We start from the raw sequence: 13,300 nt of genomic DNA on the forward strand, positions 1-13,300 counted from the left end.
TAATGATGTCCCAACAAATCTGAAGTTCAATACTTTTCAGCATATTCATGAATGAAGCTCTAATTGTTCCATCAATTAGTGTTAATGCGCTGGAAGTTTATCTGGGAGGGGGGGGGGGAGTGAATACAAAATCGAAGAATTATATGGAAAATACAGCAATTATTGACAAATAACAAGCATTTGCGCTTATATCAGACGTCATTAGAACTTAAAATTCGGCAGTGATAATTCAAAATGAGTCATGTGACTTTTCTATAAAGCTTAGATTTACAGTCCACGTTCACAGATTTGTCGATCGGTTCACTTCATTTTCACCAATCTTATTTTAAAGTAATAGTTATTATTATTTGATTTACTATTATGTTGAATTGAACAATAAAAATTTATTCAATGCCTACTTATATAGGAAAGATAAACAGTGGAGTCTAAGGCCCTATCCAGGGGCTTAGGGGGTACGCATCAAAACAAATTTTTGATGCGTTTTTTTTATGGTTTTTTCTAACCTTCCTACTTCCCCCCAAAACATCTTGGATACATTCTTGGTAGATTCAAAATACAAAAAAAAAAAAAAAATAGAAAAGACTTGAAAATCAAAAAAGCATTTATAAAAACCAAATATAATTGACTGCCAAGAATCGTTTCACTTCTTTTCAAAAATTCGCTAAACCTTCTTCTCTCACTCATAAATAGTTGGGAAATGACACCAAATACATTTCAAACAGAACACATTTTATCACTTTTTCTTCACTCCCTTCAAACTCAATTTGTGTAACATAACACCTTTTGAGTTATAATAGCTAACTTTTCACTCTTAGGAGCGTGATTAGCTACATTGGCCTCGGGTGAATTGGAGATGCAATGAGTTATTAGTAGTAGTAATAGTAGTATTCAAATCCTGTCAATTCTATCTACCACCATTCAATATAAATGCTATATGGGGAAGCCTGTATCCCCTAATCCCCATTGCTTTCCCATATGGCATGCTATTTGGCAAAATTATCCCCACCACCCTTTTACAAATCTAATTGAGCCAGAGATTACATCGCCCGTTCAGAATCAAATAGTACATACGAAAGCACAGTGTATCTAAGACTACAGAGTAGGACTCACGCTTTAGAGAAAGCCCAAAGGGAATTATGCGCAATGTTCTTTTATGCTCTGTGGGATTCACCCCTCTTAAGAATTAAAAACCATGGGTCAAAACGCCCCTATTTCGATTTCAAACAACCGCTCCCCAGCTCAAATCTGAACGCACTAGTAGAAACACACAAAATTCAGTCTACCGATTTGCTATTCATATTTTACTCTATTTACCTAAATTTTACTAATTATATTTACCGCAAAGTATTCGACCCAAATGCCACCAGTGGAGCCCTCTAGCCCCCAATCCCCATTGGATTCCCGTGTAAAAAGAAATTTCCCGCAATTGTCCCTCCAGATTGCACAATTACATTTAAAATCTAGATTCCATCAACCATTTAGAATCAAACAATATATTTAAAACCTTAGGCGGAATACACCAGCTGTATAAAATTAAGCAAATTATTTGGCAATTTCATTAACTATAATTGCTTTTTCTTTGGGTTCAGCACACTTAATTAAATAAAATTTGGTCAAAAAGTTTTCAGTAACCTTTTGAACCTTTGAAATGCCGGGTAATAGGTTACATAAAAATTAAAAGCAGGACAATGATATAAAAAAAAAAGTTTTTAATGAATTATTATACGCAATATTACTAGTACGGTCAGCTTCGGTTATTAAGGCTACATTTAGACGGAAGTTAAATTTCGCTTAAGAAGCCAGACTCCACGTCCTCGATGAAAACACAAATGTCTTTATGAAGGCGGATACTCAGTTACCTTCAGTTTCAGCTCATGGTTGAAAATTCATCTCCCCAACCGCACAAATGTGTTTAATTAAACAAAATAAATACATTAAAATATATAATATGAAGTTTTTTAAAACTCCACTTTCCCTCCAAAACTTTTGCAGCCCTCCTTTGAAAACAACTTCATGCACCCATGCACTCCCCCACTCCCTAAAAAGGCGCTTTTTCATAGTACTATGAGCTCAGGAAGGCTAACTATGGAGATTTAACGAAAAAATGTTAGAAGGAAAAAATGAAATTTTTCATTTGAAGAAAATGTTAAAATGAAAATTGTGAAGGCTAAGTAGAAGGCTAACTATGAAGATTTAACGAGAAAAAAAATGTTTAAATGAAAAAAAATGATAATTTTTAATATGAAAAAATGTTAAAATGAAAACTGTGAAGTCTAAGCAGGAGGCTAACTCTGAAGATTTAACGAAAAAATGTAAAAAAAAATAAAGTTTTTCATTTGAAAAAACTTAAAATGAAATAGGAAAAAAAAACTCTAAACTCTAATCAAGCGCATGCTTAAGAATTTGTTTTGTCTCGACCCCTTTTTTTGTCTGGAGCCTAATAATAAAAGTGTAATTTGATAATTTAAAAAAGAAGGGTCCTGAAATTCACACAAATTTAAGATTTTTGGGGTCCAGACCCAGTGCCCTCCCTGCGTATGTATTTGACCTTACTCGGAATTGCTTTCTGCTATGACTAACTATTTGGCACCAATTAACTCTCCACATTCTACACACACAACTGAACTGAACCACAGATACCATCAACCATTTGGAATTAAAACAAAAATAGTATATTAATAGTCTGACAATCATCACAGTAAATTGCAACAATAATTATTAAAATAATATTAATACAAAACTAACAATAAACAAATAATCTAAAGATAATCTTAGTTTTTTCTCTCTCTCATGTATAATTTACGACGCATAATGTACCACCTTTTGAATCTATATAGCCTACACAATTTAGTGTGTTTTTACCTGAACACAAAACCACAAGGAACACGGTATTATAAAAAAGGACAGCGAAAAACACAATTACCCGCTACGTGTTTATTGTGTTCAAATTAGAACAATTCTGCCGGTCAAACAAATGGATTTTTAGTATTTGCCTGGATATTGACCTCGGGGTATAGTTCATAAGGACCTTGGAGCCAGGACAACCCTCCCCACCCCAAAAAAAAAATTCTATTTTTTCCAATTTCATGGCACTTCTTATTTAAATTTTAAGTAAAAATTATCATTACCAAACTCCATCAAAAAACACTCAAGGTGTGCGAAGGTTAATCCAACTAATAAATATTCCAAATAATTAAAAAAAAATTTCCCTATATTATTCTCCCTCCCCTAGATTGCCTTTTCTGTGTTTTCATTGGAAATTGCGTTTTCTGGGCATGTTTGTATTGTTTAAATGAACACAACTGTGCCGGTTGAGGAAACGAATTTTTAAACCCTGATCTGAAACAAAAGCAAACTAAGTATCTACCTTCACAAGAATGTTTTTACTTTTATCGAGTGATGTGAATCCTGGCTTTTCAGACAATTCGTGGTAACGAACTGTAAGTAAAGAACGATTTAGGCCAATAGTAAGCGACACTCGAAGATCAGAAATTTAGATAACAATAAATACACCGAAAAAACGAATTTTTATGCTGATTCTACATGTATAAAATTCATTATGCTTAATGTTGCCCATCAAAAACTAAGCGCTTGAAAAAATTTGCCTGATTTTCAAAAATAGGTAAAATAATAAAATTAGAAATAAAGAAGAAAAATAAAGAAATAAATTAAAATTGATTTCTTTGGAAAAGAAATTAAAAGTTCTAGCGTCCTTTTTAAGTGACAAAAAAGATTGTGCCACGGCGAAGTGGCGTTTTCTGCCATTTTGTGGCACCAAACAATGATTTTACCCCAAAGAGGACCAAGTTACTATCGATTGAAAATTCTAAGATATCCAATCAATTCAAAATTGTCAAAAAACTATTGCATAATCAAGCAGTATCAACTATTGCCGTATCAAGCAGTATCAACTATTGCAGTATCAAACAGTTGCAGAAGAAGTAATACCGCGCGGAAGGGCACTGCTTCCTCAAAAGCTTTGTGTTGATTTACTAGATTTTTCATGAAATTATATTTAGTGATATATAATTGCGCATCAGCTATTATTAAGGATGGAGGGGGGCCAAATAAAAATATAAAAAAACATTTGAATACCCAAATTATCTAATTCTCCACGAAGGCAAGGTGGGCTTCATAAGCCTCTTCGGGAAATTTCTTGGGGGGGGGGGGCAAGTCCTACTACGAGTTTAATATCAGATTTTAAATGGTAGGCTAAAATTTCTCTTTCCCTATTTATATACAATGTTTCAATGTATTCTAATATATGCGTAAGATGTACCATACTTAAACATCACAGAACCCTGTTGTAGAGGTTGTGATAGCTTCAGCGGTTTCGATGACTTTAGCGTAAGGAACAAGGGCAGACCCCATCATATACGGAATTATTTTTGTTCGTTTAAACTGTTATTTCTGATTATTTTCAGTTGAAAAAGTTTGTTCTTTTTATGTAATTAAACTAAATTTGACTCCTGTCAAGATTTACCATTAGTGACTAAGTTGAACGTACAAGTTATATAGCGTATAATCGTTCAGTAAAACCTTTTCCTATATCCTTTAACTGCTTAATTTTTATGTACCCGACTAACCGGCATTTCAAGGGGTCAAAAGGTTAATTAAAATGTTTTAACAAAATTTTATTTAATTAAGTATGCTGGAGCAAAAGAAACAATCACATTACCCGAATTCGCCAAATATTTTTTTTAGAGTTAGACAGTTGGTGTATTAGAAAAGTTTAAATTAGAAAAAGTAATTTATAATTGTAGATATAAATTAGGTAAGTTTCATGTAATTTTTTGTGTCTTGAACAGTATTATTTTTTATATGTTCTACATTTAAATAATAGCTTCATCATAATAATGTGCTAAAAGTTGTGAAGAAAGTACCTCTGGACCAAATTTAAATTTCACAAGTCGCTTCAAATTTAGATGCAGCCACTCTTTCACATACATCTTGTCACTTGATTTGCCATTATTATTCTCTTCAAGCTTCATTTTCAGCTTTCTACGTCTTGAATTTTGAAGTTTAACAACTCCATAAGCGACACCGCCAATGGCAACAGGCACAAATATGAGAAGTAATATTGAATAAATGTATGGCACTTCGCTTCCCTGAAAGAAAAAAATAAGTAGAAAAAAAATAGCGCAAAAACAACAAAAACGATAAAGAATTACCATAATTACCCAAAGACAAGGGAAAACTAAAACTTTTCTCGAGAGGAAAAACAACAAATAACTTCTTGAAAACACTATTCTAAAATTAGGTTTTTAAAGACTATATTAAACCTCACTTGCGTTTTTCTATTTCTTTGCCGGGGGTAGAAAAAATACTTTCACCAAAAGGCCAGAATAGTTCCATCTTAAAAAAAAATGTTCAAATTTAACAAAATTGATAAAAAAAAATATCTAAAAATATTTAATTTAACAGAAAAGGAAACGATCAAAAATGAGGTTTTTAAGGCCAAACGAGGTTAATGAATAAACAAACAAGGCGAATATTTCGAGAGGACAAACGCCTCTCTTCTTCAGCACGAAACGAAAAAATGTATCCAAGGAAAGTGCCGAAGAAAAAAAAACAACAAAAAACAAACGCGGAAAGTCAATGTGAAAAAAAAAAAAAACAATGAAAATCCAAAAAATTAAAAGATGAATAAAATCCAATAAAAGCCAAAAAATTATAAGAACTAAAACCAAATGCCTAACAACCATAAAAGTGAGGTATTCGCCAATATCCGCGATTTGCACAAAATCCAAAAAATTATGAACTGCTATGGGCGGATACTAGCGAACAACAAGCGCTTTGTTTGTTTATTCAGTATTTTCGTTTGACCTTAAAAATCCCATTTTTAATCATTTCCTTTTCTTACATTATGGCAGGCCAATATGGTTTAAGAAAGTATCTTTATATTTAGTTTAATTCTTAAAATACAATAAAATTATTTAAATGGAAACAATAGAGTTTGTGCAAATTAAAGGGTAAAAACAAGTGATAAGACATTCTAAAAAAAAAAGTAAATTTATCTGCCCAAATGTATAGATAACAGATTTTGAATAGAACTCAGGTTTGTCTTGGAAAAAAAAGCAACAACACCATCTAGTATTTCCAAAAATATCACACAAAGGTTCTAACAGTTCGGAAGCTCACATTAAAACCTCAACTGTGTTTTTCCACCCATTGGCCAAAGATATTTGGGAAATGGCAAAACAGCCACATCTATTGTTAAAGTCTTTTGTAAACTTGCTTGTGTACTATAGATGGCAAAAATGAACACAATTCAATTGGCAAAAACGAGTGGCAAAAAATGTTACAAGATCCAAAAAACATTTTAGCTAAACATTGTGTAAAAAGAGAAGAAATCAGTTTTTTCTTTGAAAAAAGACAACCAAGCATTATTTAGCGTTCCCAGCAATATTATAACTCTAAGTTCAAAAACATAATTAAAAAAATATCATAAATCTAATTTCAAAAAGATAATTAAAACCTTATGTATGTTATTCTTTGTCAAAGATAAAGGTAGGACCAATAGTTATATTTGTGTACGAACCTATTTTTAGCTAAGCTATGTACTTTATATGGCAAAATGTACACAATTTAATTGGCAAAAAGGTCAAAAATATTATAGAACTAAAAAAAATTAACCAATTAAAACTAATGAAATGAAAATCAAAGTAAAAATGAAACCAAAAAGAACCAAAAAAGGAAAATTATCTAAAAGTCCATTAATTCATCTAACCAGTTCAGCCCGTTTTCTTCGATCACATTTGGTTGTCAGGGCAGTTATGGGTTTATACATGGTTGTTTTATTTTAAAATACGCTGTGTTCTTTTTTCCCACTACCAGAATTATTTAGAGTTTTGACATCAAAATAGTTATTTCCTCATCTTGGATGTCTTAAAAACCTTCGTTTCACAAACAATTACACATTAATAACAATTAAAGATCTTTTGTTTTAGTTTTACACCTTTTTTTTATAAATTTTTTATAAATACTAAATTCTTTAAAAATTTAGAACAGCCAAACTTTTAGAACAACCTTTTGAACAGCCAAAATACCGAAGGGGATATATCTTCTAATTAGTGAAATCAGTTTCGGAGTATAGTCTTAATCCTTCCAAAGAACATACAGCAAGTCCCCTAATTAAGTCTTTCATAGGTAAGGGAATTTTAGCCTCAAAAGTCCACTCTATGTGTACCCTGGCTAAATAATAGTGGTTAACATGTAATATTAAAAAAATTGCATAAAATTTGCCTAAATTCTAGTGGGACGGAATCTCTATTTAGTGACCCTCGTCTCAAGGGTATGTTTTTTTTCTTGACTTAATGAGTATGGGGGCTTTGGGGACTTGTAGCCGAAGTAGTTATTTCAAGCATCTCAAAAAGACCAAACATTTATATGATGTTACGAAACTTTTTAAGTCCCCTTGGAGAGGGGGAAGGTAACATTAGTGTATCACATTTAACGTCATAAGATATAAATATTACTACTAACAACTCACTGCAACACCAAGCCGCGTGAGACCAACACAGTTGCTCATTTGCCTCCTTCCCCAATGTGTTCAAAGCTTTGCTTTCCCCCCTTCCCATGTAGTTCCATTTTCCTTAAAACCCTTCTTATGACCCGAAATGATCCCCTCCTAAACATTTCACAACGTCACAGTGATTCCTCGATTGTCTTAAAATTCTATTTAACTAGTTTTGTTTATGATTATTCGATAACTTTACCCCCTCCACCCCCTTCTATAAAACGTGCGCGTAACTCCTTGGATAATTCAGGCTGAATCTATTAATAATTCTTGCGTTTACGCTTATTCGATAGCTATATCCCCGCCCATTTCCCCTACAATTAGTTGTGGTGTACAATCTCGGGATAAAATATTATTATTTTTACCTACACCTGAAATAGTCACGATTCCTTTTTTAATGTACTTTTAACATTGACAAACTCTAGCTTGGAATGTTGGCTTATTTAAAAGTTTGTGCAACAAATTTTGAATTATTATAGCATGGTATTAGCATTTGCATTGCAATATTTAACCTTAAATTACAAGGTGCACTTTGGGCTGCCGCTTTTAGCACAGGCGTGGTCTTAAAAGCTCTAATAACATTTTCCTAAATAGGACCAAACAAAAGCCATTTCCATTAATTAACAATTGATATAAATCATTAATCATATATTTTTATTGTCAATATTAAAATTAGTATAGAGGTTAAAAGGCGAGACACCAAGGTCAGGTTATGCTTTTTCTACAAAACACTTGGGTTATTGTTTGCGATATTGACCGTGTAAAATCAAAATCAAAGGGTTTCTCACTTTCAAAAACATTGTAAACTCGGTAGCACCTGTCTTGTAGGGGCGTAATTTGCTATGAGGCAGGGAGCAACTTCCCCTCCAAGACCTCGGTTTGCCCCCCCCCCCTCAGGCCCAAGTTCCCCGCTCCCCCAGCTGGAATTTTGTGTCTTTCAAAATTTGGTCAAAACTAAGATAAACCTGCATAATTCAAGCATCCAATGAAAGAGATCGGTTCTTTTAGTACATATTTAACTTTATAGTACTAAATAGAACCTTTATGGTACCAAATTGCTTATTTTTTAATATTTACTGTCATTTTCACTTGATTTGGGAAAATTGGCTCCAACTCCACCCTCCCCCCCAGGATTTTGACGAAATTACGCCACTGCTGTCGCGCAAGGCAAAAGTGTCCTGTGTGTCAAAAGAATTGGGTCATGCGTGGTGTGAAGAGTTTCGGTGGGGTAGAATTGTACAATGCGTTCCCTCCTATATCATGTTTTGGCTCTTTACGCACATGGGTCTCTTTTCCGTCCGGTGTTTGAATGAACTAAAGCAGCAGAACTATTAGCAAATTGAGGAAATAACCTCGTTCCAAGCCATTTCAGCCACTTCAAGAAGGTTGTCGTGGCTAAAACATTGAATTCTTACAAAGCAGGTAATATGTGAGTTTTCCAGCCAACTTAGGTTAGTTCAACGACACAATTCTCAGCTATTTCGGAATCTTGGGGGAGCGAAGGGTTAAGATATTGCCTAAGGGTGTGAGGCTAAATAATACGGAGTTGTATTTCACGTTCCGACAACTCATTTTTTGCAGGAGAGGGATTCCGTCAAGATACTCTCGAGAGAGGAGGGGGTATTTCTAACACACCCTTCTTTCAATGAAGTAATGTGGTAGATACTATTCATTTTGGTTCTTACCGGTTCTAACAGATAGTATGTTAAAAAGATATCTTAGGTTTTGTGGAAAGCGCCACGGTCAACCTATGAACTAAAGACGTTTCTTGACTCCTTGCATCAGCCCAGCAGCAGCCGGGATCAAACCCGCGCCCCGTTTCACTATCCAAATATCACTTCACAATGCCGTTGCAGGCGCGCGACACCCAATAACTCTTTAAATATATGTCACATGGTACACACATGGCTTTGTACAATTGTAATAGCGCAATGCATGAAGATGCGCCTTCATTCTAGGAAATTCTAAGGAATGTGGATAAAGTTTGCTCTACGTTGGGTGGGCACAGCACAGGCATTTTACACAATCGACACTGGGGCTGCTGTGTCCATTCTAGTGGTGGACGGCAAAAGCATATATGCGACAGTGTAACTATCGACGACAACTACACTGTCTCCTATTCTTACTAGAAAATGATGGTATTCAGAAAATAGAACCTTATTATAATAACAGCTATAAAACAGGTCCAAAACAAATGTTTTGGCTATCTGAAAAAATATGATTATGGATAAAACTTATATTAAAAAGATATAAAAATTACGAATAATGTCATAATTTTTCATATTTTTCAATGAATTTTTAATTGTAAGCATAGAGATCATACTAAAAGAAAGAATATATATAAATTCTTGGAAACAAATGGGCTAATTTTTCCCATCAAATCTTAATTTATTAGTTAATCTATTAATTCGTTTTTATACGAACTGGATTTATCCACAAAGTTTATTTATGGGTCTTAGTTATTTGTATTATTATTTATTAATTGTTGTTTACCAGACTCGCAAAAGTGTAGTTTTTCACAGAAAATCAAAAGATGATGGACCTGTCATTGAAACAAAACAACACAAATTATTTTCCCAGAATTAATATTATTTTTTATTATTATCTTATTATTATTATTATCATATTTTTATTATTTTTCCAGACAATTGCCATGACAACCTTGCACGTTTTGGTACCCATATTGGGAAGCGACAATCTACGAATTTTGGGTTAAAAGACAGGACCCCCCCCCCAAACCTCTGCAAACTCTTTTAAATGATAATAGCCTGAGAACTGGTCAACTGTGGATATAATACCTTTTATGTGCCAAGTACCAAGAACTGCGGAAATGAAACGTTATTGTTGAATTGATAAAGTGGACACTTACGCAACCATATATATCTCAGAAAATCAATTTATATATATGTATGATACATAAAATCTTTATATTATATTTACATATATATATTATTTATATTTATAAAATATTTATATTTATAAATTTATATTTATGAAATATTATTTATATTTATAGAATCTATATATCATATTTATAAAAATTTATATTATATTTATACTACATAGAATCAATTTATATATATCTAAAAAAATCGAAACTTACAAAAAAAAAATGTTTTAATGAAGCATACCTCCATATGCAGTTATGCGGTTTCGGGTAGTAGCGAGTGCAAAAAAAACAGGTAAAAAATCAGCAACACGGAACCCAACAGATGAAAAACTGCCGTTTGTCTTAGAAGATATACCAATGAACAGACTGTTAATGTAATGTTCATGTATGAAACCCTTGTCAAATTTAACTAATTAGTTTTATTTGTGTATTTTCACGGTTCAACGTGGCAACACTGACGAATATATGGTACTGTCCTAAAAACTTCATAATTATGGAACTGCTGAAAGAAAAATACCAGAAAATAGCGGTTTTTAGCCCTAAATAAATCAAAGATGGTTCCAGGGGGGAATGTTTTTATTTTTTTATCCTATGTACTCTAAGGTTCACTAAAAAAATGTCCACTGCATTCTTTAGAAAGCCCTCAAACAGATAAAGCCCTAGCCATAATAGGCTAATGCCCGTGCCACATCATATTCTCATCTATCGATAAAGAAAGTCAAATATCATGAATGGCATGGCAATTTTCTTGATTTTAGCGTCATAGTTGTATTTAGAAAGCAAAAAATAGAAATTGCAAGAAATTAGTTTAAAGAGTTTGCTGCAACAGTAATTTGTGTCCAACTGTTCTCTACTAATACTAAGTCTTCTTAAGTCTTCTAATACTTTGTCAGATTCCTCTCCCAGATAGAACAACCGCTGTTCTAACTTTCCATCTTTTCTAGTTTTAAAAATTATGCCTTAAACCTTGACTCTGATTGGTCAGTCGAGAAATTTATGCTTGAAAGTTAAACTATGTTCAACTCGAGAAATTACGAACGGCGAAAATTGGCGCTGTAACGAGCGTAATTTTGATTTTATCGACAAATGTGACAATAATGTGGCATGGGAATAACTGTTAAGAATATGTCTTAAGTCCAAAAATGTAGTTTTAAAAATCATCCCAAAGGAGTTTATCTATATTTTTAAAAACTAAGACACAAAAATGGTGTCTTTCAATATCTAGGGGGAGAGGCGATATTGTACTATTTCATCGAAAATACCAAAAAAAGAAATTTTTTCAAAATATAGAGGGAGAAAAATTTATGGGGTGCAATTGCCCCCCCCCCCATTGAAACCTCTGAGGTTTTGAACAGATTTCATGTTCATTATTCTTGGTACTTAAGTGATGTTCTCCAACAAAACAGATAAAAAGACACATTTTTAGAAATTTACCTCAAAATAATCATATCCTGTGAAGTAATTACACGGCTCTAAGGCTGAGGCATTGAGCTGTTGTGGTTGTGGGCACGGGTCGCCTTCCTGGAAGAACATAATCCTTTCCTGGATCGCTTCGGGAGGTATGGCCGTCGTGTTTAAAATCACGTCACGAATTGAGATTTTCCGGATTTCTTCAATTTCGTCAGCCGTAAAAAATCTAAGAATTAAATATGAAAATTATAAATTCAAAACGTGACAACTGGTCACGACAATACTTCTGTATATGTAACCTTACTATTAAGTCTTCCTACTCATTTGTCTCAATAAACTTAATCATCTTGAGCTGTAATTGTTTGTTAGCTAGTGAGTGTGACCCCACAGTATGGACATGATATATATTTGCTGTCCCCACAGCATTATTGTTATTGTTTTATATTTATTTATGTTAAGTAATAGTTTTTTCCTTATTATAATGAATTTCAATGACTTTATAAGTATATATTTTTATCTGATTTACCCCACGTCAACCGTGGGGTAAATCGGGCACCGTTAACCACCAAGTCATGTTGTTGTTAAATGAATAAATATATTATATCATCATTCTTACGAAGGGGTTATTGACTACGATGCTTAATGTATGATGGATAAAGGCATGGAGACAAGGCCAGAGGCGAGCCTTCAATGCAACAGAGGTAGTTATTAGAGGAGCTGAGAATGGGTCAGCTAGAAGTGATTTTGGGTGACAGTGACATGCACTGCTGCGAGAGTATAGGGTCCTTTGAATTTTTCTACGGCTTGAGGGGGGGGGGGGTTGCCCCCCTATAATTTGGAGAGAAAATTATTATATAGTCCATACCCCTTGACTATCCAGATATGGACCACTCTCCCCCCCCCAAATAAAATTGCTGGATCTACGCCCCTGTCTGTAACCTTAGTGTTATAATACCCCAGAAATGCAACTTTTCAAATGATTAGTGCGTTATATCATCTTTTGTCAAAAGATGTGTGTATCATATCATTTTGTATATAAAAATAGAGCTTTTTGCCAAAAATTTAATTTTATTTTAATTTTTTTGTGACTTAAGAAAATCAATAGATACAGATATTTCAAACGAGCCTTTAAACGTCTCTCTGTGATATTTCAGCGCCACACTAGCAGTGGCGGAAAAAAAAGGAGTAGGAAAAGGAGACCTAAGTGCTTCCTACACAAAATTGATTTTCCATGTTAGAAGTTTACCATGCTGTAATACTTCAATAAAAGGTTTTCAGCTATGCTGTTTCCACCGGTGCAGTTTTACTTTCGATACGACATCATCTCCGTGTGGTTTCAGGCTATTTTTCCAAGTTCTCGTTAATTATTTTTGACAATAAACTAAGATTAATCGAAATAATAGTTGCCATTCCCGGATCCGCTTCAAATAGCTATTCTTCCTCACTTGACAGTTTTTTTTTCTAAGTGCGTTTTAAATTTT

The 13,300-nt window shown here is 33.4% G+C and overlaps 1 protein-coding gene across 1 annotated transcript in view; it reads right to left on the reverse strand.

The window, feature by feature from the left end:
• Positions 1–13,300, reverse strand: part of Duox (dual oxidase) — a 183,053-nt gene that overhangs the window by 82,588 nt on the left and 87,165 nt on the right. The window contains exons 9-10 of the mRNA XM_089105996.1: positions 11,844–12,045; positions 4,884–5,108 (exon numbers count right to left, since the gene is read on the reverse strand). Of these exons, the coding sequence (XP_088962122.1) occupies positions 4,884–5,108; positions 11,844–12,045 (427 nt within the window). The remainder of the gene's footprint in view (positions 1–4,883; positions 5,109–11,843; positions 12,046–13,300) is intronic.

Source organism: Artemia sp. Qi Xiang Cuo, chromosome 20 (assembly GCF_049724085.1).
Source record: "Artemia sp. Qi Xiang Cuo chromosome 20, ASM4972408v1, whole genome shotgun sequence".
In the NCBI taxonomy this organism is placed as follows: Eukaryota; Metazoa; Arthropoda; class Branchiopoda; order Anostraca; family Artemiidae; genus Artemia; species Artemia sp. Qi Xiang Cuo.